At 36.9% G+C, this 27,484-nt stretch overlaps 1 protein-coding gene across 3 annotated transcripts in view; it reads right to left on the reverse strand.

The window, feature by feature from the left end:
* Positions 1,636–27,484, reverse strand: part of ACBD5 (acyl-CoA binding domain containing 5) — a 31,675-nt gene continuing 5,826 nt past the window's right edge. For 2 of the 3 annotated variants that reach the window (XM_018057024.1, XM_018057023.1), the window contains exons 4-13: positions 26,055–26,127; positions 24,002–24,116; positions 18,845–18,979; positions 17,788–17,991; positions 16,917–17,023; positions 15,715–15,982; positions 13,768–13,967; positions 12,430–12,474; positions 11,664–11,773; positions 1,636–3,568 (exon numbers count right to left, since the gene is read on the reverse strand). In XM_018057024.1, coding sequence (XP_017912513.1) covers positions 3,556–3,568; positions 11,664–11,773; positions 12,430–12,474; positions 13,768–13,967; positions 15,715–15,982; positions 16,917–17,023; positions 17,788–17,991; positions 18,845–18,979; positions 24,002–24,116; positions 26,055–26,127 — 1,270 coding nt within the window. In that variant the 3' untranslated portion in view covers positions 1,636–3,555. The remainder of the gene's footprint in view (positions 3,569–11,663; positions 11,774–12,429; positions 12,475–13,767; positions 13,968–15,714; positions 15,983–16,916; positions 17,024–17,787; positions 17,992–18,844; positions 18,980–24,001; positions 24,117–26,054; positions 26,128–27,484) is intronic. The other variant, XM_018057025.1, reaches the window with a different exon arrangement.

Raw genomic sequence — 27,484 nt, forward strand, 5'->3', positions numbered from 1 at the left:
TCTGAACGGGCTACATACTGTTATGATTCAAACTATGTAAGATTCTGGAAAAGGCTTCCTCTCCAAGCTCTGTGAAATAGATCCGGAGAATAACTCTTATTGCTTCGCTGATGGTCATATGCCCCCCCCCCCTCCCTGGGATTGTCACTGTGGTCAAGAGGAGAATGAGGTAGATATGGGCCAGATCTGAGTGACATGCCCATTACTGTGGCTTGGGGTGGGGCAGAATTACAGGGAGGAAGAGGACAGTGATGTTTTATTAGCAGGGGGAATTGGTGCTGGGCAGAAAAAATAACAGTGGCTACACCTCACCTGTATTATGTACATATTTTAAAGTTCTTTGTTTCTTTTGAAAAAGGAAAAGAACACTTACCATTTTTCAGCTTGAAAAACGTGGTTCCATTGGAAAGGAGGATTAATGGAGAGAAAGACAAGATCAGGGTGAAAACAAGGAGAGAAAACAAGGACTAAGAAGTAGAAAAGAGAATTTAGGACAGTATACTAAAGGCCAAAAGACATGGCCTTTCCTGTGTATGGGCAAAATTGGTAAAATTAGTATTTCTATAAACTAGAACAATTTTATTCTTTAAATAATATTCTTACAGACAAAGATATGAGACCCAGTTCTAGCCAAGAAGATGGTGAAGGGATGTCCTGTGAGACTTCAAAGTTACTGTTTCTTTATTAGATAAGGATCTTTGCCTGCCTGTACTGTAGACATTGGACTGAGCTGTACAGCAGTCATTTGGCAAACACAAAGAGAAGGCCCTAATGATGACAGGACAGAACCTGTGTCCCTAAGGGCGCTGCAGGAGCACGTCACTAGCCCTGGACTTCCTAACTCTGGACTCCTTGTAGATGAGGAAAACAACTCAAGCTGCTGCAGTTAGGTTCCTATTACAGGCAACAGAACACTGATATCTTAAGGGTCACAAATAGCTGTCATCACTTTTATCACTCTTGCCTGGAAAATCCCATGGGTGGAGGAGCCTGGTGGGCTGCAGTTCATGGGGTTGCTAAGAGTCGGACACAACTGAGCGACTTCACTTTCACTTTTCACTTTCATGCATTGGAGAAGGCAATGGCAACCCACTCCAGTGTTCTTGCCTGAAAGTACCATGGACAGAGGAGCCTGCTGGGCTGCAGTCCATGGGGTCGCTAAGAGTCAGACACAACTCAGTGCCTTCACTTTCATGCACTGGAGAAGGAAACGGCAACCCACTCTGGTGTTCTTGCCTGGAGAATCTCAGGGACGGGGGAGCTTGGTGGGCTGCCATCTATGGGGTCGCACAGAGTTGGACACGATTGAAGCGACTCAGCAGCAGCCGCAGAGAAGTTACAAGTTATGCATTTAAGATGGCTGATGAAGGCTGCACTGAGAGGCTGTGGGAAGCAACTGAGTTGGAATAAAAACTGAAACAAGATTTTCAAATGATCAACAACACTTTCAACCAAATGACTAAATGAGTTAAATGTCACCCCGTTTCTTTTTTTTTTTAATGATGTGTAATAGCATGGCTTTATTTTGAAAGAGGAACAATTACTTTCTTTGAATCCCTACTATTTATTCTTATTTAAGCCTTAGTATATAATCAACCCACTTCTAACAGTAACAAAAAATAAAAACCATAACAATTCTCATTAACCTTTTATTTTTAACTTAGTTTTACAGTAGAGAAACAGAAAAGTATTATCATTAAAAAAATACCATAGCTGTCAATCTTAAATGTTAAATGAGATTCTTGTTAAAGCAGTAACACTACGTCCTGTAATTACATCTTTACTTGTATATACAAGAACAGTGTGCAAAGTGCTTTTCAAACTATAAAATAAGACTTTGGAATAGGATACAAATGGTTATCCCTAGGAGCTAGTTACCTCCAACTGCTTGTCACGAATCACAACTGCTTACATTCTTACTCTGCCTCTTATTTCCTTATATACTAAGAGAAAAGCCACCATTTTCTGATACCAGATAGAGGGCTAGTTTTTTAGAATAATTCCAGATCCACAGGTTTAAATTTTAATGTTTCATATAATTCAGTTACTGGCTTCATTTTTTTCCTCTAAATAAATAGAGGACAGCTTTTTAAAAGCAAATAATTGGTAGATCCATTTAGACAGACACATTTTAATCAAGATGGGATTCAAAAAACACCAAGTTACATGTAAGAAAAAATCAAGGGAAAAAACAGTCTTCAGAAAAGCAAATCATATTCTTTCTTCAGGTAAACAAAGAACCACCCTCTATACTAGGGACAGATTACTTTCTCTCTTATCAAAAACACTCTAAACACATGATGCTAAAGCCAACATCACACATACCAAGAATATTTAAAAATCATTTGATACTAAGCCTTTGAATCAGAGAAATCTTGGAAGTATAAGTAAGGTACATCTACATGAGCAGGGAGTTTCAAAAGGTATACAAGAAGAATAATTCCAAAGAAAGTCTTCAAGAATCTAAATTACAGTCTTCTTAGTCTATAGGTGGGGGGTGGGGGAAAGACTTAAATTTACATTAGTTGGGTGTGTCTTATTCAAATGGAAGCATATGGCCTGCTAGCTTTCAAATCCCTCCAACACCCCTTGAGAAATAGGTACGTCTCCAATATTATACCCCGAAGAAAAACTGAGGCACTAAGAGGTTAAGAGTCCAGTTTATACCAGTTGCAGAAAAGTGATTTTTCATGTGTTTCCTTTTGACCTTTGTAAAAACAGTATAAATAAGTTTTCATTTTATATTTCAAAGCACCCTATGAAGCAGAAACAAGATATTCTCAGTTAAAGGAAAATGATTACAAAGGAATCCACGTATATAACTGAATACAAATCTTATTAATGATCTGCAGACTCAGAACACACTGACAAACTTACTTTAAGCCCACTCTTCATCATTTCCATTAGTCAGTAAGGTCTATTCTGTGAATCATTTGTAAAAACGAAGCCTAGTACACAGGGCTCTGCTTTGTCATGATGCCTGAAGCTGAAGTCAGAGCTGTGCATGCCCAAGTGGGATCTTGAGCAGCCCACAGAGTGGGTGTGGAGAAGATTCTTCCGGTCTTTCTCCAGTAAATTGCATGGTGGTTCAGTGACTTAAAAAAGACGGTTGATTTATCAGTTGAAATTCACTCCTGGTTTGCATACTTTCTCATATTTAATTTAGAAAGTTAAAAATACCCAGTTATAAATCTGTTCTCATCATCACAACTATACCTGGGAAAAGCAGCTTATCATTCTCTATGGGAGATAATCAGGTAAACATGTTACCAAACAGTAATTAATAATTTAATGTCCTTCGAAGTCAAGGGTAGGGGAAATCTATGCTACTTATCACCTAGTTGAGATTGATTATTCAAGTATCAGCAATATTAGTCCTTAAAATGTTTATCATTTGTGTAGTGCAAAATATATATATGTATATATGTACACAAACCAAACTACTAGACAACAAAAATGTAATCATCACAAACTAGGATTTTCGTGTGAGCTCCACAATCGGTATCATCCCGAGGTTATCCAGGGCCAGTAGACTTCAACAAAATTTCATTTTCTTTAGTTCAGTTTTCTTTGAAAAGAGGAAAATAAACAAGGTCCTATGAGTATAAATGCAACCTGAACATGAGACACATCCATACCAAAGAATTTGCTGAATGGTAACATCATAATAATACTCAAATTCAAAATAAGACCATGAAATTACAAATGATTCTTATGCAGTTACTTCAGGTCACTTAGAGCTCAACAGGAAAGATCCAGGTGCAAGTGATGACATTACCAAGTTATAGTTTCCAACAAACAATTTAAATGCACCTTCCCTGGGAGAGAGGTTCAAGAGGGAGGAGACATAGGTATACCTTTGGCTGATTCATGTTCATATTTGGCAGAAACCAACACAGTATTGGAAAGCAATTATACTTCAATTAAAAATAAATAAATTTAATAAATAAATGTACATTCCTCCTCTTATGGCTTCTAGAATCTCATCTACTTAGCTATTCCACAGTTCAGACTTTGTAAATTATTTCATAATTTTATCAAAATGAGTAAGTTTTACTAAAACAACAAAAGTTTGCTAGATGCACAACCTGAACTGTTCATTTAATCAACACATATTATGTATCTGATACTTTCTAGGCACTGTGCCAGTGACTGAGGATCCTCTCAGCCCTCAAAAAGCTCTGTTTAATTGATGGGACGGGGTGCCAAGGACATGTGAACCAACAACTCAGATATGTATAATGTGACAGTTTTACTAATAGCAGGGTCAGTTACCAGGGAAGGATAAACTTGTGAGCACAAGACATCACATGTGATCTGAATTCTGGGAAAGGACCCACAGCTGTAAAACTTCTAAACGCTCCTCAGCATTGCAGAGGCCAAAATGGCCTGAAACTCTCATTACACAGATTCCTCTCCTCTGTAGAAGGGCTTCCCTCATTCACATGGCAAAGAATCTGCCTGCAATTCAGGAGACCCAGGTTCAGTCCCAGGGTCAGGAAGATCCCGTGGAGAAGCAAATAACTACCCACTTCAGCAGTCTAGGCTGGAGATTCCAACGGACAGAGAAGCCTGGCAGGCTATAGCCCATGGGGTTGCAAGAGCTGGACATGACTTGGTGACTACACCACCACCTCTGTAGAAATAATCTTAGGCAATGCCTTGGCAGGGATGACCTTGTACATAACTGGACATTCTTTATCCTCTGCAGAAATATTATGTACACCTGGGTATGACATTTTAAATAATCAGATGGATTTTCACATAACAAGAGATTACTCATGGCATGAAGGAAAAAAAAACCCTGGAGGAACAGAATTGTGGGTGGTTGTAAAGACTGCCTGAGTGAGGTGTTAGCAGAAATGCTGACAGGGAGGTGCCTGAACTCACATGATGCAGATTGCCAAACAAGGTCTTCTATAGATTTACCAAAAAGCACATGACTTGATCTATGAAACCCCCAATCATCAACTGTAATAGGGTAACAGACGTAAGTCACTGTTACTGTCTTCAGAATTAGGGGATTTTTTTCCAGGCATTTATGAACTTTCTCTCCTTTTATAAAAAACTGACTTGCATAATGGGGGTATAGCGGGATAGGAGAAGTTACAAAAAATAACAGAAAAGAAAACAGGAATAGCATCCTGCCTTCCCCCAGCCCACTGAACTCTGCTCTGTCAGGAATGCTGAGATGCTTTCTGTGCCCCAGGAACCTAGGCCTGACTTTTTTTAAACATTTATTTATTTTTAATTAATTAAAAACATGCTTCCCTTCAAAGTACAGGCTATCACAATTAAGCTAATATCACAATAAAGTGAGACATGCAAATTTTCTGGTTTCCCAGTGGCTAGTTTACACTCTACTGTAGTCTATTAAGTCTGCAATAGCATTATGTTTAAAAAAAACTTGTACATTCCTTCAATTAAAAATTGTTGTTCAGTCAGTAAATCATGTCTGACCCTGCAATCATATCGTCTGCAGCACACCAGGCCTCCCTGTCCTTCACTATCTCCCAAAGTTTCCTCAAACTCATGTCCATTGAGTCAATGATGCTATCCAACCATCTCATCCTCTGTCGTCCCCTTCTCCTCCTGCCCTCAATCTTTACCAGCATCAGGGTCTATTCCAATGAGTCAGTTCTTCACATCAGGTGGCCAAAGTATTGGAGCTTCAGCATCAGTCCTTCCAGTGAATATTCAGGACTGATTTACTTTAGGATGGACTGCTTGGATCTCCTTGCAGTCCAAGGGACTCGCAAGAGTCTTCTCCAACACCACAGTTCAAAAGCATCAATTCTTTGGCACTCAGCCTTCTTTATGGTCCAAATCTTAAATCCATACATGACTACTGGAGAAACCATAGCTCTGACTATTGGATCTTTGTTGGCAAAGTCATCTCTGCTTTTTAATACGCTGTCTAGGTTTGCCATAGCTTTTCTACCAAAAATGCTTTATTGCTAAAAAATGCTAACCATCATCTGAACCTTCGACAAGTTATAGGAATAACATCAAACTTCACTAATCACAGATCACCATAACAGATTAAAAAAGTAATGAAAAAGCCTAAGATATTTCAAGAATTACCAAATAAGACCAAGAGACATGAAGTGGACAGATGTTGGGAAAATGGTGCTGATAGGCTTACAACTGGAGTGTCACAAAACTTCAGAGTTTAAAAACTAGAATATATGCAAAGTGCAAAAAAAAAAATGAGACAAGGTCTGCTTATAACATTTTAACACTAGTCTTGTGGACTTAAAACATCTGTTTTCAGGGATTTCCCTGGTGATCCGTGGTTAGGGCTCAGTACTTTCACTGACGTGGCCTGGGTTTGATCCCTGGTTAGCGAACTAAGATCCCACAAGCCATGTGGCTTGGTCAAAAAAGAAAGGTCTGCTATCAGTACTTAAGACTTAAGTCATGGACGATTCTAATAGCAGAATGACCAGGTTAGGTATCTGAGGGAATATGGTACCACTGGAGGTACCATCTTAGGAGGCTGGCTGTTCAGGGCCTAATTTTGAACAGGGCTACAGATGTTATTCTTCATAGCATGCAGAAAGAATGTTTTTCGGATACCCTGCAGACTGATATGGAATCTCATTTACTTTTCTAATTTTCTAATGTAAGCTATTATATATAGAATGGATAAACACCAAGGTCCTACTGTATAGCACAGAGAACTATTTTCAATATTCTATTGGCACCCCACTCCAGTACTCTTGCCTGGAAAATCCCATGGAGAGGAGCCTGGAAGGCTGCAGTCCATGGGGTCGCTAAGAGTTGAACACAACTGAGCGACTTCTCTTTCACTTTTCACTTTCATGCATTGGAGAAGGAAATGGCAACCCACTACAGTGTTCTTGCCTGGAAAATCCCAGGGACAGGAGAGCCTGGTGGGCTGCTATCTATGGGGTCGCACAGAGTCAGGCACGACTGAAGCGACTTAGCAGCAGTAGCAGGGGCATGATAAAACATAATGGAAAATAATATAAAAAATATATATGTATAATTGAATCACTTTGCTATATAGCAGAATTAACACTAAATCAACTATAAAAAATGTACATTCTTCTATATTGGGGGAAAAAAATCAAGCAGTGGACCTTAAGTATTACTTTTCATGTAAAAAAAATTTTTTTTAAAGCTTAACACAAATAGATAAGCAGTTACTTTACATGTGTATAGGATTATCTCAGTGTGTGCTTGCATCCAGATGCATATACGTTAAATAAAATCAAAGACTATCCATGTCACATGGTACTTCAGCTGCTCTACCAAGAGTGGGCATTTAGCCATGTATTCAGCACATATTTACTGAAAGCTAGATACGTGCCAGACACTGTGCTAGAGCATGACATACAGAATGGGCCCTCTCCTGGCCACACTTTTCCCATCCTAAGAGGATTTTTAGATCTTTGTCTTCACTGCTAACACGGACCTGTCTCCTCCAAACCATGCACAATGTTCTTTAATCTTCTTTCCTATCAGACTAAAAACCTGATAAACATTGCCCCATTCAGTTCAGTTCAGTTCAATTCAGTCACTTAGTCGTGTCTGACTCTTTGCGACCCCATGGACTGCAGCACGTCAGGCTTCCCTGTCCATCACCAACTCCTGGAGTTTACTCAAACTCATGTCCATCAAGTCGGTGATGCCATCCAACCATCTCATCCTCTGTCATCCCCTTCTCCTCCTGCCTTCAATCTTTCCCAGCATCAGGGTCTTTTCCAATGAGTCAGTTCTTCACATCAGGTGGCCAAAGTATTGGAGTTTCAGCTTCAGCATCAGTCCTTCTAATGAGTATTCAGGACTGATTTACTTTAGGATGGACTGCTTGGATCTCCTTGCAGTCCAAGGGACTCTCAAGAGTCTTCTCCAACACCACAGTTCAAAAGCATCAATTCTTCAGCACTCAGCTTTCTTCACAGTCCAACTCTCACATCCATACATGACTACTGGAAAAACCATAGCTTTGACTAGATAGACCTTTGTTGGCAAAGTAATGTCTCTGCTTTTTAATATGCAAGGTTGGTCTAACTTTTCTTCCAAGAATCAAGTGTCTTTTAATTTCATGGCTGCAGTCACCATCTGCAGTAATTTTGGAGCCCCCCAAAATAAAGTCTGTCACTGTTTCCACTGTTTCCCAATCTATTTGCCATGAAGTGATGGGACTGGATGCCATGATCTTCGTTTTCTGAATGTTGAGTTTGAAGCCAACTCTTTCACTCTCTTTCACTTTCATCAAGAGGCTCTTTAGTTCTTCTTCACTTTCTGCCATAAGGGTGGTATCATCTGCATATCTGAGGTTATTGACATTTCTCCTGATAATCTTGATTCCTGCTTGTGCTTCATCCAGCCCAGCATTTCTCATGATGTACTCTGCATGTAAGTTAAATAAGCAGGGTGACAATATTCAGCCTTGACGTACTCCTTTCCCAATTTGGAACCAGTCTGTTGTTTCCTGTCTGGTTCTAATTGTTGCTTCTTGACCTGCATACAGATTTCTCAGGAGGCAGGTCAGGTGGTCTGGTATTCCCATCTCTTTAAAAATTATCCACAGTTTGTTGTGATCCACACAATCAAAGGATTTGGCGTAGTCAATAAAGCAGAAGTAGATGTTTTTCTGGATCTCTCTTGTTTTTTCAGTGATCCAATGGATGTTGGCAATTTGATCTCTGGTTCCTCTGTCTTTTCTAAATCCTACTTGAACATTTGGAAGTTCATGGTTCATGTACTGCTGAAGCTTAGCTTGGAGAATTTTGAGCATTACTTTATTAGTGTGTGAGATGAGTGCAATTGTGTGGTAGTTTGAACACTCTTTGGCATTGCCTTTTTTTTAGGATTGGAATGAAAACTGCCAGATTAAAACATGCCTAAAGCCCCTCAGACAGCATATTAAAAAGCAGAGACATTACTCTGTCAACAAAGGTCTGTCTAGTCAAGGCTATGGTTTTTCCAGTGGTCATGTATGGATGTGAGAGTTGGGCTATAAAGAAAGCTGAGCACTGAAGAATTGATACTTTTGAACTGTGGTGTTGGAGAAGACTCTTGAGAGTCCCTTGGACTGCAAGGAGATCCAACCAGTCCATCCTAAAGGAGATCATTCCTGGGTGTTCATTGGTAGTACTTATGTTGAAGCTGAAACTCCAATACTTTGGCCACCTGATGTGAAGAGCTGACTCATTTGAAAAGACCCTGATGCTGGGAAAGATCGAGGGCAGGAGAAGGGGACGACAGAGGATGAGATGCTTGGATGGCATCACTGACTCAACAGACATAGGTTTAGGTGGACTCCAGGAGTTGGTGATGGACAGGGAGGCCTGGCGTGCTGCGGTTCATGGGGTCGCAAAGAGTCGGACACGATTGAACAACTGAACTGAACTGAACTGAACTGAACTGAGAGCCCCTCAAAGCCAAAACTTTACTTACAAATCAAACGTGGCTCCACCTCCAACCCCGGTTGGTTTGTTACACATGTAAGCAAGCAATACATAAAACCACTATCTCAACAAAATGCAATTACACAGCACTAATTAATTTACAACTTGGAAGGACTAAACACCCAGGATACATTGAAAACTGGATACAGATTCAATAATAATAAAACAGAAAATTAAAAACAGAGAAAAGTTTTCCCATTCAGAGACATCTGTCAACAACTAGAAGGCATACTTAGGAGGACTATTATATACTTTCACTAGTGAGGAACATTAAAAAATAATAATCATTTTAGAAGAACTGCAATTTTCAGGGACTAAGAAAAGTACAGTTTGTTTTTTCAGTTTTTAATAAAGTGACAAGTTGCTTCAACCTTAAGTGTGAAATAACACTGAAGTAATAAGCTTTACTTTTTTTTGTCCTGTGCCCAGTTTCTTTATTCTCCAGTACCCAACTTTTAACAAAGGAAAACATGAAAAAGAATTCTGAAATGCATTGCAAAATATATACACACTTTCCATTAGCACCACTGTTCCCAGCTGCTTAAATTCAGCATAACCACCTACTGAAAAACAGTTTGGCTCTTTTTTCCTCCTGTTATCAGGGATGTTAGGATTTAAAACACTATATAGAACCCAACCATCACAGTAGAAACATAATTGTGTGGAAAAAGAAAGGATTTAAATTACGGTCTGTATCTTACCAGCTGAAATAACACATATACAGATGGCTTAGAAAGGGGGTAAATGACACTAAGAAAGCAGCTTAGGCTTCTGAAATCCCACCTAAGTTTCTGTAAATCAGCAAGTATATTCCAAGAATGTTAATGTACCAGAAAACTTATTGAGTTCATTTATAAACATAAATCAAACTGTTATAACATAAGCAGAGAACAAAGAAGACTAAACTGAGGTCACGTGCATTTTCAGTTTCTCTACTATGAAGTACTCTCACTAGAGCACTTAAGAGTAGTAAGCTGTTTACCCCTGTGATGTAAGAGAAGGGTAAATATTTGGCTTTTGCTTTTGTTATCATGTGCAGTAATTAGAAATGTCAATTCTTTGGTAGAGATACAACAGACACACAATTATTTAAATTTGTAGATTTTTTTAAAAATGTGTTTCTACTGCACATAAGTAAGAGAACACTGAAGATCTTACCACCAAACACCCCCTCTCTTTTCCCCATCGGTTCTGACCTAATGGGAAATGGTGACAAAACAACAAAAACATAATCAGTGAGGCCAAGAACGACCAACATTTGACCATCTGCCCATTCAGGGAAAGTAATTCAGTTTATGTAGTGTCTTAAAAAATTGCTCTAAAGGTTTTCTTGAACCCAACAGTTTTGGCCTCACATTATTCCTCATCTAGACAACCTCAGAGTACTTGCCAATGATTTTATTATTTTCTGTCTTATCTGAATTACTTCCTGGCATACAATCTGGAATTCTGGTTCTCAAATTAGAATAAGCCCTACTTCTAGAGACAGTCAACCACCAGGGTGAACATTTTCTAAAGTGCCAATGTCTATATTTCTAAGGTACAGAAAATGAATGCAGGCATTATTTTTCATCTGTTGTCCTTTAATATTAGCAAAGGACCCCAAATAAACATCAGACATTAAGAACATTATTTCTAAAAAAAAAAAGAACATTATTTCTCCATAAAACTTATGCCTATAATCAATCATTTTCTTGTTGCATGAATCAAAAGTGTACAAATTCTTTAGATGCTCTCAAGTGAAAAAATTTTAATCTAACAAGTGTCTAGCAACCCACCAGATATCATTACCAAGGTAGTCGCAGTCTCAGATCAGTACAGGATGTTTAGTATCACGATTTATCTGTAAGATGGACCTATCTCCCTGACTACTGCTGAAAGCTCTGTCTGCTGTAGAAGAGTTTGCATACTGCTTAGAATACATAGGGGTTTAGAATTATATACCAGTATGTAAACTGGTAATATAAACAGGCTTCCCTGGTGGCTCAGACAGTGAAGAATCCACCTGCAATGCAGGAGACCCAGGCTCGATCCCTGGGGCACAAAGATCCCCTGGAGGAGGAAATGGCAACCCACTCCAGTATTCCTGCCTGGAGAGTTCCATGGACAGAAGAGCCTGGTGGGCTACAGTCAATGGGGACACAAAGAGTTGAACATGACTGAGTGACTGACTAACACTTTCACTTTTTTCACTGTAGAATTTTAAAACTATCATATTACCTTCTCCTTCTTTGGTAATATAAATGCACCAACCACTGGGCAATAAAAGGCCATATGATAGCGAAGGTTAATGCACCAGGAGACATCTCGAAGGGCCACCAAGATGGTCTCTGAGAAAATAAAATAAGCTGGTCACCAATCTGTCACATGCATAAACTTAAAAACACATCTAGTTCATAATTTTTAAAATACAACAACTAATAAAAGATTTCATTCCTCCTAGAGGGAGGGAGATAATTTTAGAGCATAATTCAGTAACGTAGACTTTCAGAAGTGCTTCAGACTTACAAGACAAACATAGGTATATAATTTTTTAAATCTTCTACTTTGTATAGTAGTGTAGCCAGTCAACAAACAATGTTGTGATAGTTTCAGGTAAAGAGCAAACAGATTCAGCCATACATATACATGTATCCATTCTCCCCCAAACTCCCCTCCCATCCAGACTGCTACATAACTTTGAGCAGAGTTCCCTGTGCTATACAGTAGGTCCTTGTTGGTTATCCATTTTAAACATAGCAGTGTGTACATGTCGATCTCAAACTTTCCCTTCCCCCCACCCTTCCCCCTACCCTTCCCCCGCAGCGACCAGAAGTTTGTTCTCCAGGTCTATGATTCTCTTTCTGTTTTAAAACAAATATATTTTAAACCTCAAAGTTCAAAATGGTGAATATTATTTTGAAAACTTTCAGAGTATCATATAATCTATATTTATTATAACCTGTTTGAAACCCTGGCGCTCAGATTTAAGAAAAGAATTTCTTACCGGTGAAGTGGGCTGATTACTGGTCTGTAATGCTGATGATTTTGCCTACAAATACAAACAGTGATTTAGCTTTGACAGAAAGAAAAAATACAGTACTTTTTTCCTATTTCCTGTCTTTTAAAGGAAGCCTGAAATATTAGTTTATTCTCAATTTTTCTGCTAATTATGATTATCCTGAAACTCACAGTGACCAAATTAAAAGTCCCTAAAGTTGCCAGCCAAAGAGTTATCTTTGGCATTTTATGTTTTATAGTAGTTCAAATATAAAATTATCAAAATAAAACCTCAAATTAATGAGCTATTACTTCTTTTACATTCTTTTTAAATTAACTACTCAACATTTCTTAATTCCTTAAATTCCATATAAACTACCAACTTACAAACGTTCAAGGAGAACTGCAGCCCTGATCATTAAGAATGTAAACATGTAAAGATTATGCGAACCATATCCAAATATTTGTTTTGGAAATTCATGATCAGCTATAGTAAACCATAGTGGAGGTCAAATTATAATTTTTCCTTTCTCTCTGCTTAGAAGTTTTCATCTTAAAAAATAATTTACATTAAAAAATGGGGACGTTAGTGTATTGCCCCTAGACCATTTTAAAAAGAGGTCAAGATAGAAGACCATGCTTACTATAAAACAATGACACTTCAATGATGGACTCTAGGACATTAGTGCCTAAAATGGTACTATTCGATAATTCTTATTCTCCTATTCTTCTTCATACTTCCAACATGGTACTACTAATTTTATAGATTGAAAATTTCCTATTACTTTAAGTGGTATTTGGCTTTTGGCACAGTCTTTTCTGAAATAATATTTTCAAAAGTAGATCCTTTTAAAAATCATTAATCTCCACTGATGTGTATAAATCAGATTTATTTTAATCTAACAGCAAATAATTACTGTGCCCCCTACTTGGAATGAGGCTCCACACTTATGCAGTAGTAAATAAAATAGTTCCTACAATAATGGTGTTTAATACTCTAACAGGGAAGAGATATTAAACACAGTACCAAAAAAATCACACATTTAACACTGAAAAACCATTTTGTAAATTGTTACTGTGTACCATTTTATGCTTCCAGAATCTCTTTCTTAGCAAAACCATTCAAATCAGTGTATTTGAATATTTTTCTCAGTGTGTTTGAATACACCTCTTGATAAAACATCATCTGAGCCCTGTTCCCTAAAAATAGATTCTTACTTAACTGCTAAAATAAGGTTTGGGTATCATTTGTGTGGTCCATTTAAATCAGATTAAGGCAGATTCCAGCTGCACACTGTTTGACAGGATCAACAGCAGATAAGACAAGGCAAATGCAGAAGCCCACCTGTGATGCCGCCAGCATCTCCAGTTTGTGGAGTCTCTGGAGGACGTTCTGCATGTCCTCCTGCAGGCGCATGAGCACAAGCGCGATCTGCTCGTTCAGGCTGCCCCTTGAGCCTCTCTCCGAACCCCAGCGTTCCCCATCACCTCCACTTCCCACTTGCCGACCCTTGCTTCCTTCGCTCAAATGCTGCATCCTGTGCCCTATTTTAAGAGACCAAAATAAATTACTTTTTGGCTCAGTGGTAAAGAATCCACCTGCCAATGCAAGAGACACAAGTTCGACCCCTGGGTCGAGAGGATCCCCTAGAGCAGGAAACAGCAACCCACTCCAGTATTCTTGCCTGAGAAATTCCAGGGACAGAGGGGTTCAGTCCATGGGGTTGCAGAAGAGGGACATGACTTAGCAACTAAACAACAACAACAATCATTTTTATAAAAGTAGAAATGGTGGGGTTTGGGTTTTGTTTTGTTTTGTTTTTTCATTTTTCCTCTGTTTCTTTGAGATCTAATGGAGTGGAAACAATAATAAAGTACACAAAATAAACTACTAAAATCAAAGAAGTTGACATAGGTGGAAACTTCCATTTACACTTACTGTTTTTTTGCTAAAGTTTTATAATGTACCTAATAAACTAGTACACAACTCAATGTATATAATATATAAATAATACACATATTTGGGTACGTTCTTAAGAATTATTTACTAATATAGTAACAAGACTGAAAAATATGAAAACTGTTTCTCTTAAGAGTACTGAGAGCTACACCAAATAGCCATGTTTTCTTATTTGGTCATTGTAAGCCTCCCAAAGTTTTTTAAGTGAGTTTTCTTATAAATTCCATCATACTTACAGACATATGGAAATCTCACTACTATTAACACATGGTTATCTATCCATCCATTTTTTCCCTACACATATATTTACAGAATTGGCATTACCCCTTATTGTAATTTTGTGTACTACTTTTTAAAAAATATGAATATTTGTGTGTTCATTACAAATTTTATTTTAAATAATAAAATTTTAGTCCAGCCCCAATAACACTGAAATGGCTACATGAATTCATTAGTAAGACGAAGAAGTAATTTACTCAGTTGTTCTCCACTTTTGGATAGTTTGGATGACTCCAAATTTTTGTGATTACAAATAACATTGCAATGAATATTTTTGCATATAAATTCTTGTCCAAATTTCTGTTGATTTCTTTAGGTCAGACAAATTCAAAGAAGAATTTCTGGATGAAAGGATAACAACCCTGTTGTGGTTTTTAATAAATATTGCCAAGTTATTTTTCAGAAAGACTGAAACTTTTGTTTGGTTGGTTTTTTCTTTTTTTTTTTGGCTGAGCTGCATTGGGAATCCTAGTTTCCCAATCAGGGATCAAACCCATGCCCCCTTACACTGGGAATGCAGAGTTCTAACCACTGAACTGCCAGGGAAGTCCGAAACAGTTTTATATTGCAGTGCGTAAAAGGCACTACCATGTTACCTTACCCTTGCAGAAATGGGATATCACAAGTTTTACATGTTTGCTTATATAATGTGTAAGTTTTCAACATTATTATAGGGGAATTCCCTGGCAGGCCAAGGGTTAAGACTCCATGCTTCCACTGCAGGGGGCAGGGGATCCTGTATGCTGCATGGCACGGCCAAAAGACAAAAATAAAAAAAGAGGTGACAGGACACACATTTGGCTACCTTAAAGAAGTGTATAAAACATGTGGAAATAGACATGTTTTCCCCCATATCGTCAAAGAATACAGTGCTATGCCCTGTAGAGTCAAAGGAGAGAACCAGACATAAAGGACAATGGTCAGATGTTCTGAGGATAACTCTCAACACTCCCTTTGCTAAGGGACAGTCCTGGTGCCTCTCCTATCGAGAACCTCCCCATTTCATTAATTCCTTTATAAAAGCAGTGAGAACAAAAAACAAGTGCCACCTACCTCTCCCTCTCCTAATGTTAGAGAATTCCTCACTTTCTCCAGCCCGTTTCTCGCGGTGCGGGGCGCCACTGTTACTCCCGCCGTCCTCTCCCCCATGCTTTACTTCACCTTTGCCTTCAACTGCTGCTACCTGCATGTTCCCAGGGCTGCCATTCCCAGGAAGTACTTGAACATCTTCAGGAAAACCAGAACTTTCCAACGGTTGACTGGGATTACCACCCAAGTAATAGGAAAATGGTCCATTGTTTGATATAAAGCCGTCTAAAGACTACAAATGGAAAACAGTTATACATCACCAAGTTCTTATGACAACTGAAGAATTACTGGCTTTATAAAGCGGTTTTTTTAAATGTTATCACAGACAATATTATTTTTCTAAAAAATGTCAACTCATTTTCTGCCTCCCATCTGAAGGGAAGAAATGGGATGGAGATGATTCATCTATGAGCAAAGAACTGAGATACTTGGCAATGAATTGTTCTCATGAGTCATTCATCCAAGAAACATTTAAATACCTACAGTTTATGTGTTCAAAGCACTGTAAAAACATTGTAAATCAATTATACCTCAATAAAGTTAAAAATAATGAATTAATGAAATTAAAAATTAAATAAAGTGAAAAGAAATTTAGAAGGAACTGTGTTAGAATACGGGTGGGGAAAGACTGGGGGGTGGGATACATAAACAACAAGTATAAATACAACTGTCAAAACCACCTTAGCTGTTACCAGGAAAAGTTGTCAAAAAGGAAAAATAAAATTCAGGTACTTTAATGGTTTTTTCCAAAGTTCGCTTTCAATACTAAATCTTAACTGAAATTTTAAAAAGTATTTCCACTCAAAATTTCAGTCTAATACGTCAATGTGAACAGATTTGTTTAAGTTATTCAATCTTCTTGACTGTTAAATGTCTCAGACATAAGGACTAGCATAAGGAATTCACCTTCTGCCTCCCATCCCACCTCTCTCAGAATATTTATAAATGTAAATACATTATAAATTATAGTATTTAAATATTTTGAATAGTCAGAAAGTTTATATATTTTTAAACTCACAAAAAAGCAAAATACAAGTGTTTAAACATTTTACAGGTATGTTTTCAAAGTGGTGAAAAGCATACACATCTGTTATTAGCAGAAGTTATGCATGGAATTTGAATATATCACTTTGAAAACTTACCAATTAAAAAAATGTTATTTTTACCTCTTCTTGCCCAAATTGCTCCATAGAATCACAGTAAACTTCACTGTCTGAATCACTTGTCAAATGCTGAATTCCTGAAATATCTTCAACATGATCATTGTTTACATCTAAATATAAACAAATGTCCAGGTAGAATAGTTATTCTCTAATTGAAGAAAAGTGCATTTATTTCATTTTCAAAATTTATTGGCTCTATATTATTTTCATATTGGGATAGAAATATGAAAGTTGATTTATTTTAACTTACCAAAAATTTAAATTCAATCTAATTTTATGTAAAAAGATTACAAAGTATTTTATCATTGAATTTTACAAAGACACTGTCCAGATCAAGCTTATAAAAACCTAATAACACATAAGAAAAAAACCAACTACCTGCTAGGGCCCTAAATCTGGGATGCAACCATGCATATTTGGTTGTTATATTAAGAAACGGTATTTCTTGGTTTCTTGAGTGAATTGCAGCAATGTCAATGATTCACTATATACATACTATATGCTCATCCCTAGAGCCCTAACTTATGAAAAGACTGTAACTTACCTTGCTGACTTGAGAACAAAAGTGTCATATAGAGTATGAGTTAAAAGAAACAGCAGTAATAAAAGCAAAAATTTCCAAGATTTTAGTTTAAAATGCCATATAAAAACACAATAAAAATGTCTCAAGAAAAATATAAGCCCCAGCCCTAATTCAGTCTTTCAAAGAGATAACCCTTATAATAGTAAGGGTTATCTCACTGAAAACCCTAAGATGTTACTCATAAGAGGTTTTTTAAAGTTCTTAGCTGCTCCTAAATATCTTAAAATTACTAAAACAGTATTTTATTCATAGGCAAGAACCCAGAGAAACAAATTTTGACAGGGACAGTACCTTGGTGAACGCAGACAACAGTTTTTCTAGTTTGCTCCAAGTTTTCATCTACAGATTTTACTTCCTCAGTGCATTGGCCATTCAGGGAAGGACTGGCATGAATGCTGTTCTGTACGCCCTGCACAAAGCTGTCTTTATCATAGCCATTAGTAACAATGATTTCCAAATTCTTATGGTCTGCAGATTTCGTCATCATTTTCTTATCTGTCATGTGAAAAGGGAGAGAAAGTTCACTGTAGGAAAACTTATGTACACTATGTTCTAATATTGGGTAGTCATTCCTCTAGCCTAAGATAATCCTTTTGAAGGGCTTCCTACTTGGATCAGGGAGACAGGGTGCTCCTTGAAAATGGGTTAATTACATGCTGAGAGCTCACCCAAACTGTTGGTTTCAAAACTGCTTTGGTTGCATGTGAATCTCCTCAAATCCCTTTCAAGAGTTACTCTCTTAAGGTTCTTTCATTCTCTCAGACATAGGCAAAATGCTTTGAGACCCAGTCAAACTAAGAAGTCTACATAGCCAATAAAAAGAGCCTTCAAAGAAGGTATTACTTGTCAGACTTTATTGGAAAGTGAAGGCAAAACTAAGCTGTATGGTTTGTTTTAGTGTCTTTCTGCCCCCCCTTTCTAAAACAATCTCCCGAAGAATCACTGGTACTCTTCCTCACAAGGCTCCCCCAGTGCAATACCCCATGATTCCAACATTCCCTGCTCATCAGAATCTCTGCCTGTATCCTATCCTCTGCACCCATGCTATTCTCGACAAGATATTGAGGGTTTAACTTGTCTGATGCAGCATTTCAGGCACTACATTTACAGGAGTGACCTATCCTTCTTAGCCTTCAATTAACATCAGCCCACCTATGCTTAAGGCTGGCTGTCCCTGAACTTGTGAACTTTTTCTGGAGTCTCTTGGTCCACAACAAACCTGGTTAGAGGTCAAGAGTCCAGGCCCTCCACGTGCCCTGATCACACACAAGGCCAAATTAGTCCACACCTCTCCACAGCCTTTCATCTTAGTTAATGCAAAGTGATCAGCCCATCGCCCAAAGATTACCGCTATCATGTGGTTCTGGTCTTTTTGTGTCTTCTTGGGCCTCTTCTTCCTCAGATTCAGCTCCACTATCACTGCTTTCAGCTTTACCATTAACAGTTTTGGCATTTGGAGTAGAAGCTAGAACATTACCAAGATCTAAAATACAAAATGACCCTTTCAACTTTATGCTGTAGTACCCAATCATGTTGCAATTTACAAATAATACCTTGTGTAATTCACAAATAACTAAGAAAATAATCTTGAAGAAAAAGTTAGAATGTTAATATATAATTAACAGTATTATTTTCTTCAACTATAAATATATATACATTACATTAATTCCTCCAGTTATCTGTTCACAACAAAATGGTAACACTATCTTAAATTCTTTCTAAACAAGGCAGACGATAAATTATTTTAACACTGATCAAACTGTAAAGGTAAGAGATGAATGATCTTTATACACAATAAACGAAGAGACGGTTGTTACATACATTAGCATGCTGAAAACATAAACACCTTTGGCCCTAAAAGCACTCATGAATATTATGGTTGGACTGCATTAAAAAGTTTTTTTTTATCCTTTTATTACCTATAGGGCTTCAGGTGCACAAATTACATTACTATGTCTTTACACAGTAAATGGAAAGCTAATCTTTTTTTTTAAGCATGAGTTTAAAAAAAGAAAAAGCATTAGTTAATCCGATCAATCACTTAAAAGGGACAAATTGTCCTATTACCCAAAGTCATACCTTGAGAGTAAATACATCAAAGGTTCTCAAACAGTATCATGGATAGGAATCGCCTGAGATCTAGTTAAAATGCAGGTTCTGAATCGGTAAATCTGGGGTAATCTAAGATTCTAGATTTCCATAAAGCTCCTCAGTTCAATTCAGTTCAGTTGCTCAGTCGTGTCCAACTCTTCGCAGCATGCCAGGCCTCCCTGTCCATCACCATCTCCCGGAGTTCACTCAGACTCATGTCCATCGAGTCAGTGACGCCATCTGGCCATCTCATCCTCTGTCGTCCCCTTCTCCTCCTGCCCCCAATCCCTCCCAGCATCAGAGTCTTTTCCAATGAGTCAACTCTTCGCATGAGGTGGCCAAAGTACTGGAGTTTCAGCTTTAGCATCAGTCCTTCCAAAGAACTCCCAGGGCTGATCTCCTTCAGAATGGACTGGTTGGATCTCCTTGCAGTCCAAGGGACTCTCAAGAGTCTTCTCCAACACCATAGTTCAAAAGCATTAATTCTTCGGTGCTCAGCCTTCTTCACAGTCCAACTCTCACATCCATACCTGACCACTGGACCTTGACTAGACGGACCTTAGTCAGCAAAGTAATGTCTCTGCTTTTGAATATGCTATCTAGGTTGGTCATAACTTTTCTTCCAAGGAGTAAGCATCTTTTAATTCCATGGCTGCAGTCACCATCTACAGTGATTTTGGGGCCCAAAAAATAAAGTCTGACACTGTTTCCACTGTTTCTCCATCTATTTCCCATGAAGTGATGGGACCAGATACCATGATCTTCATTATGTGATGCCAATGCTGATGGTTACTGGACCACATTCTGAGACACTGGGGATTATATTTCCATAACTCTGAGATATTGAAGGCATCCTAAGTGGCTCTTGGCCAAAAACAGTGGTCTTCCTCCACAAACATCTGGGCTTTATTTTCAATTATACAGGTCCCTTCTGGATGCTTCCATGCCTCTCAAATAACCTATTAAATCTCCACTCATCTTTAACAGTCAGGCTTATAGCCTTATTTAAATCTCTCTAATCAGTAGCAATTAAAAGTAAAACTTCAGCTCTATAGTCAACACTGAGCTCTGTTCCCTCTCAGAGAATCATGATTATAGCACAGCTTTTCAATCTCCCTTACTCTTCCCCTGACAATCAGAAAAAATAAATAAATAAAAACTGACGATAAGTAAAATACAGAAACACCCACCACTCACAGGCACCTTCAACAAAGAAAGCAACAGGGAACCACCTAACCCCTCTCATCAAAAGGATGTTTGTTAGCGAAACACCAGACAGCAACAAAAGCAGCCCCGTATCACCTCTGTGATGAGAGCTGCAGAAAGCATGAAGAATTATTAATAAGAGCTACTCAGCATCCAAAAATCAACATAGTACACCGTGCTGCTGCTGCTGGTGCTAAGTCACTTCAGTCGCGTCTGACTCTGTGCGACCCCAGAGATGGCAGCCCACCAGGCTCCCCCTTCCCTGGGATTCTCCAGGCAAGAACAATGGAGTGGGTTGCCATTTCCTTCTCCAATGCATGAAAGTGAAAAGGGAAAGTGAAGTCGCTCAGTCGTATCCAACTCCTAGCGACCCCATGGACTGCAGCCGACCAGGCTCCTCCATCCATGGGATTTGCCAGGCAAGAGTACTGGAGTGGGTTGCCATTGCCTGCTCCCGTAGTAGCCGACTAAAGGACAAAACCCACATGATTATCACAATGGATGCAGAAAAGGCACTTGACAAAACCCAACACTCAACAACATAACACTGAAGAAATTGAGAATATAAGAGAAATTTCTCAATCTGATAAAGGGGATTTATGAAAACTTACAACTAGAGTCATACTTTATGTTAAAAGGCTGAATGCTTTGTTCCTAAAACAAGGAACAAGACAAAGATGTACTGTAAGTTCTACCTGAGGCTATCAGGCAATAAAAACAAATAAAAGGCATCCAGATTGGAAAGGAAGAAGTAAAATGACCTCTGTTTGCAAATGACATGCCCTCACACACAGAAAATGCTAAGTAATCTACCAAAAAACCTATTAGAAATAATAAATGGTTCAGTAAGGTTGTAAGATACAAGATCAATACACAAAAATCAATGTATTTCTAAAAACTACCAATAAACAATCCAAAAATGAAATTAGAAGAGTCAATTTACAATAGCTGTAAAAAGAATAAAATAACTAGCCACACATCTGACAAAAGATGGTATAAGAACTATACACTGCAAATGATAGTACACTGTTGAAAGAAATTAAAGAAGAGCTAAAGAAATGGATTAGAAAGTAATATTGTTGAGCTGACAATACTCCCCAAAACGATCTATAATTCATTATAATCTCTAACAAAATCTCAGCTAGGCATTTTTATAAAAATTGACAAGCCGATTCTGAAATGCATAGGGAAATGCAAGGAATCAAGAACTGGCAAAACAATTTTGAAAAAAGAACGAAGTTGGAAAGCTCATATTTCCTGATTTCCAAGCTTCCTATGTATGTTCTGAAAAAGCCCATGTGACACAGATAATCTGTTCTACTTGGCCTACTTTTAATAAGAACAAAAAAGAACTACTTCTTAATAAGATTTTTTGTTTAAAAAAAAAAACATAAAAAATTCAAAGATTACCAACTGTCTTGCAATTCAGCAATATCTTACAAAAGTGGAAACACCCATCAAACACTCCTAATATAATTTATTACTTATATAGTTCTACCTATGTAAAATGACATTTGTACATGGTTACTTTCAGCAGCAGGCTTTGATGATCAGAAGAGGAAACAATCTAAATTCCTTTAGAGTGGCACAGGTTAAATAAATTATGGTATAGGTCCACATCCCTCACAATCCTTGGATCTAGATATGATTTGAAATCCAGAGTTTTCTAACTTTGCAACAGTCATATACTGTATATAATGTATATTATACAATACCTTCAATAGAGTCTAAAGGCAGCTCTCACAAATTTTTAAAAATAATATTTTTACAGCAAAACATAGTAATAGGCAAAATTAGAATAAAAACTTAAAATAGCCTCATATCATTTCAGATCAAGGTTTGCTCCTCCTATACATATTAGGACACATTTTTCTGCCAAACGAGTTACCAAAAAAGCTTTATCAAGCCTTTTGAAATTTGTAATTAAGGGATTATGGATCTGAGACATCATTATCTGAAACTTCATTAGTTTTTTCAACATTTGCCTCTGGTTGTAGGCTGGACACAGCCAAAGCAGGTCCAGAATTACTCCCTTCTGCATCCTAGCAACACACTTCAGAGAAAGAAAACACTGATAGTCTTTTCTGACTTGAGTAAGTATGAAATATAAAGAAGGTAATTTGTTAACGTTTGACTCCTCGAGTAGCCAATCAGATACAGAGGGTGTGGTACTGAGTCATACACTGTAAAAATCACCGTCAGTTATGATGGCAGACACAGGACCTAGGACAGAAAGATTATCGTTTCCATCAATTAGTAAAAGATGGAATGGGATGCCAGGGAAAGAGAAAGTAAGGATGGCCAAGCTGATTTTTATTTAAAACATATATGACTGTCATTTAAAATGACTCTTACTGGCTCATTTCACTCTGCTTTCTAAAACAATTTGAAGAGCAAATGTTGACAGTTAATACCAGCAAATCTGGGACTTCCCTGGTGGTCCAGTGGCTAAGACTCTGAGCTCCCAGTGCAGGGGGCCCAGGTTTGATACCTGGTCAGGGAGCTAGATCCCACATGCTACAACTAAGACCCAGAGCAGCCAAATAAATAAATAAAATTAAAAAAAAAAAAAAAACACAGCAAATCTGCAGAATATTCAGCTCCTGCTAGTACATAAAGATAATCCTTTCAATTCTTTACTGAGAACATGAAAACAGAATTCTAAACAAAAAAGACAAGTGAGGTGAATTCACTGACGTCTTGTTTTAAACACTCTAAAACTCTAGCTACACTAAAGTTAAACCATACTATAAACATAATCACTTAAAATTAGCTAGCAAGTCATTTCAGCCATAGCACTGCTAATACAATTCATAAAGCAAACAGAAAACATAAAATATGAATCATAAAAATAAAACCATGAATTTTCTTACAATTCTGTATACAAATGAACCATCTGTCATATTTTAATAACTCAGGGTTAAAAATTAGGGTTTATAGTATTTTGGAACTTGGTACAATGTATTTGCTTAGAAAAAGAACTTGAGTGAAAAGCTCGTTAAGTTATATAAAATTGTGCAGAATTCTTCTGACATGTAAATTTTGAACAAAAGTTTCACACGGATTTCATTTATTCCTACCTTCTAAGCATTTAGAGATTTTCTCCAGTCGGACTGGCATGTGAAAGTGAAAAATAAATTAGACATATAAATATTAATACACATAATATATCAATTGCTGAATGAAAAACTAGGTAAAAGAGCCCAACCTGAGGTTAAATCAGAACTTCTGCCACTTTTTTTGTCTTCTACAATTTCATAAAATGGACCAATGACATGTAGCAATTCTTCAACTTTTTCAGTCATTGGCATAGTTTCAAGAATCTGTAATGAAATGAAACAAATCTTGTGAAAACCAACTATTACTGTGATCCACACTAGGACCAAATAATATATTTATAATTTACTTACTGATAAACTTTGAGAAGCTCCTCTACAGACTCCTCAAAGTATCTATCTATGTTAATTACATATTAATGTATATACTACCCTAGAAAAATTTCAGGCTAAGATTTAAAAGCGTTCTCATTTTGAAAACCACATAAGCTTCATGTAAAATTTTACATGATAACCTATATATTGTGCATTAAACACTAAAGGCACTAATGTAAAATAAAATAAAAAACTGTGGAACTAAAGTAAAATTCTTGTGTTCGGTATTTAAAAAGGTACTTAAGGAAGGCAAGAAATGGTAACCACTTTCAGACGCCTTCATAACTATGGGCCAATTTAGAATCATCAGAGTTAAAAGGCAAGGTAAATTAAACGAAAAGCATTCAAATAAACAGTCATAAGCTGGTGACTGACAAATTATTTCTATATGTGGAATTTCTTAAATTTATTTTTAACTGGAGGAAAATTGCTTTACAATATTCTGTTGGTTTCTGCCATACATCAACATGCATCAGCCATAGATATACATGTCCCCTTTCTCTTAAATCTCCCTCCCACCTCCTACCTATATATGGAATATTTTACAGATATTAAAAAGTCTAAGATTAGTTCTATGTGTGCTGATTGGGAAAATATCTATAACTTTTTTTTACAGGCAGAAAGCTAGTTGCTGCACAGTATGTTTAATATGATACCACTATTGGTTTTCTTTCCATTTTTAAATAAAGGATATATATATATGTACATATATATATATATCTTTTCTGTATCAATCTACAAAGCATAATTAAAATTACCACTAAAGAATTAAAATGGAGGGAATGAGGAAAGATTATAACAATATTTAAGGAAAAAAAGAAAAGAATGGTATCAAACCAAAGCTGTAGGTTATCTTTCTCTCTGCTTTTGAAAGGCTCCTTTGTTGTGCTACTGATACAGTTAACAACCAAAAGAACTAAGCTCTGACCTCTGTAACAGATAAACAAAGTCCACCAAATAAAACTGTGAAAATGTAACAAAATGCACAACTCTGAGCAGTATAGAAGAGATTAGACCAAAGCAAATCAGTCTGAATCTACCAAGTAAAGAATACTACTAAGAGATTAATACTGTCGAAGCACGTGGCAAAAACTATTCCTTTTTACAGATTTTCTTTATGTTCAAAGGTTATTTTACATTCTCAGGCAGATCTAGATTTCACAACTTCTGATCTATTACAACATACAAATCGTCCTTTATAAAAAAGGCATTAAGATCATCTTTAAAATGACAATTAAAAATTATTTCTTCATCAAATTGCTTCTGGAAGAGCTAATTAATAAAGAATCCCCTCCTTACTAGTTACCAGACAAACTAAAAGCATCCTTATCTTATTCTCCTTCTGAAGAATTTTTGCATTCACAGAAAAAAGCTTGTTAGTGAGAAATCTACTGATAGGAACATCTCAATTTATGAGTCAACACTTGTACGAGAACACTGTTGGGTGGTTTTAGTACCTATTTCTCACTAAAAGTTTCAAAGCAGAAATGTTTTAAAGACAGTCCAGGTAAGTCCCAGACTCCTGAGAAAGGGAAATCAATATTTTAAAAGGTTCCTATTCATATACTTTCTGCAGAAGTCAACTATAGAGAAAGATAGGAAAGATGAAAAAAAGAAAATACCATGTCATGATGTGCTCTACCTTCAAGAAAAAACTGCACCTTAAGATGAACTTTGATACAGATAAAGCCCTGATAAAGTCAATAATCTAGATTCTATATTCTAATGTAATACAATCTCCTTGTTTCTTAAAACAAAGCAATTAGACTGATATAAAAATTAAGGCGGCCCTGGAAAGTTTTATTTTCTATTATGAATTATTTTCCCTACCTTTTTCATTTCTTCAACATAAGCAATCATGGCTTCCTCTTTGGTCATATCACCCAAAGAACTCCACGCATCCCTAGAAATGAAGATACCCAAATAACAACAGAAAGACGCCTGATTTCAATTGCTTAGAATGCAATTTACAGTTACTGCTATAGGGTCACTAATTTAAAATAGGCTTTACTTAAAGCTATTAATATAAACATTAACATGTTTCCAAAGGATCTCTTTAAATGCACCAAACTTGAAGAAAAATATCAGAGTAAAATGGCAAATTGAGTAGTATCTAAAACTTTATTAATAAGTATAAAAAATATATATATATCATAGATTACAGAGACCACATTATACAGACTACAGGCCACAGACACTATACACTGTTCATGATTATTTGCTAAAAACTCTTTAAAGTCTTTATCATTATAAAGAACACTGACAAAAATGAACATTTTAGAAAATTTTACAAGCACTGTCACAGTCATGTTTCAAATGAACAGAAGTTTTGGTTAATTTAAATAAGAGTCTAACTTAGACACTTGAAAAATGGAAACATTTTCTTACTTCTAAAAAAACTGAAAATGTGAGGGACAAGAAAAATTTAAAGTCTCAGATGATGAGAAGAGCCTTTGAAATTTTTGCCTAAAATGAAAACCTCTCTTTTTAGAGATATTTTCCAGAAGCAGTTAAACTCCACCAAAGGTCAATTCTGAGGGAAATCATTAATAAATAAATTTTCTTCAAACAGTTTAAAAACCATATTGCTGTTACCTTTAAGCTAGTATGTTAGGACTTTTCAAAAAGATCTTAGAGGAAAGTACATGACTAAGAAATCCTCAAAGGAGTTTAAGGACTTCCAGTGCAGGGTGAACTTGGCCATTGAAACATATGGCTCTTAAGACTTACTCTGCCAGTTAGCACACACTGTTCCTGACTTACATCATGTATGGTCACGATATTTTGTTTAAGAAAATCAAATGTTGGTCAGTTGGAAACATGGCAGAGGTATTTTGTGATTCTGGTAAATATATTAAAAATAAAATTTCTATTCAAGTACAGTGGGACAGGAGTAATAGCTGAGATAAAAAGTAAGCCAGAACCTGAGTCATGCTCCTAGTTACTTATTATCTTAAAGGCTCGAAGCAAAACATGTCACCTGACAAGCCAAAGTCAGTCTTTTTCTTGGCAGATAAAAGAAGCAGGAGAGTTTGGTTTTTTTAAATGCAGTTTGCAAGACCTTCTTGGCATAATAAAAAGAAAAAAAAATTCCATAAAGGAAAAGACTAACTGAAAATGCTTTTTTATCTTTGATACACCCACCTCTTGTGGTTTTATTGTTTTTCTCTCTTCCCAAAGACCTTCCTATTTGTGTGAAATTGTGCTGGAGCACATCAAGGATAAAAATGGACCCAATACTTGGAACACTTCATGCACAG

This window comes from Capra hircus, chromosome 13 (genome assembly GCF_001704415.2).
Source record: "Capra hircus breed San Clemente chromosome 13, ASM170441v1, whole genome shotgun sequence".
In the NCBI taxonomy this organism is placed as follows: domain Eukaryota; kingdom Metazoa; phylum Chordata; class Mammalia; order Artiodactyla; family Bovidae; genus Capra; species Capra hircus.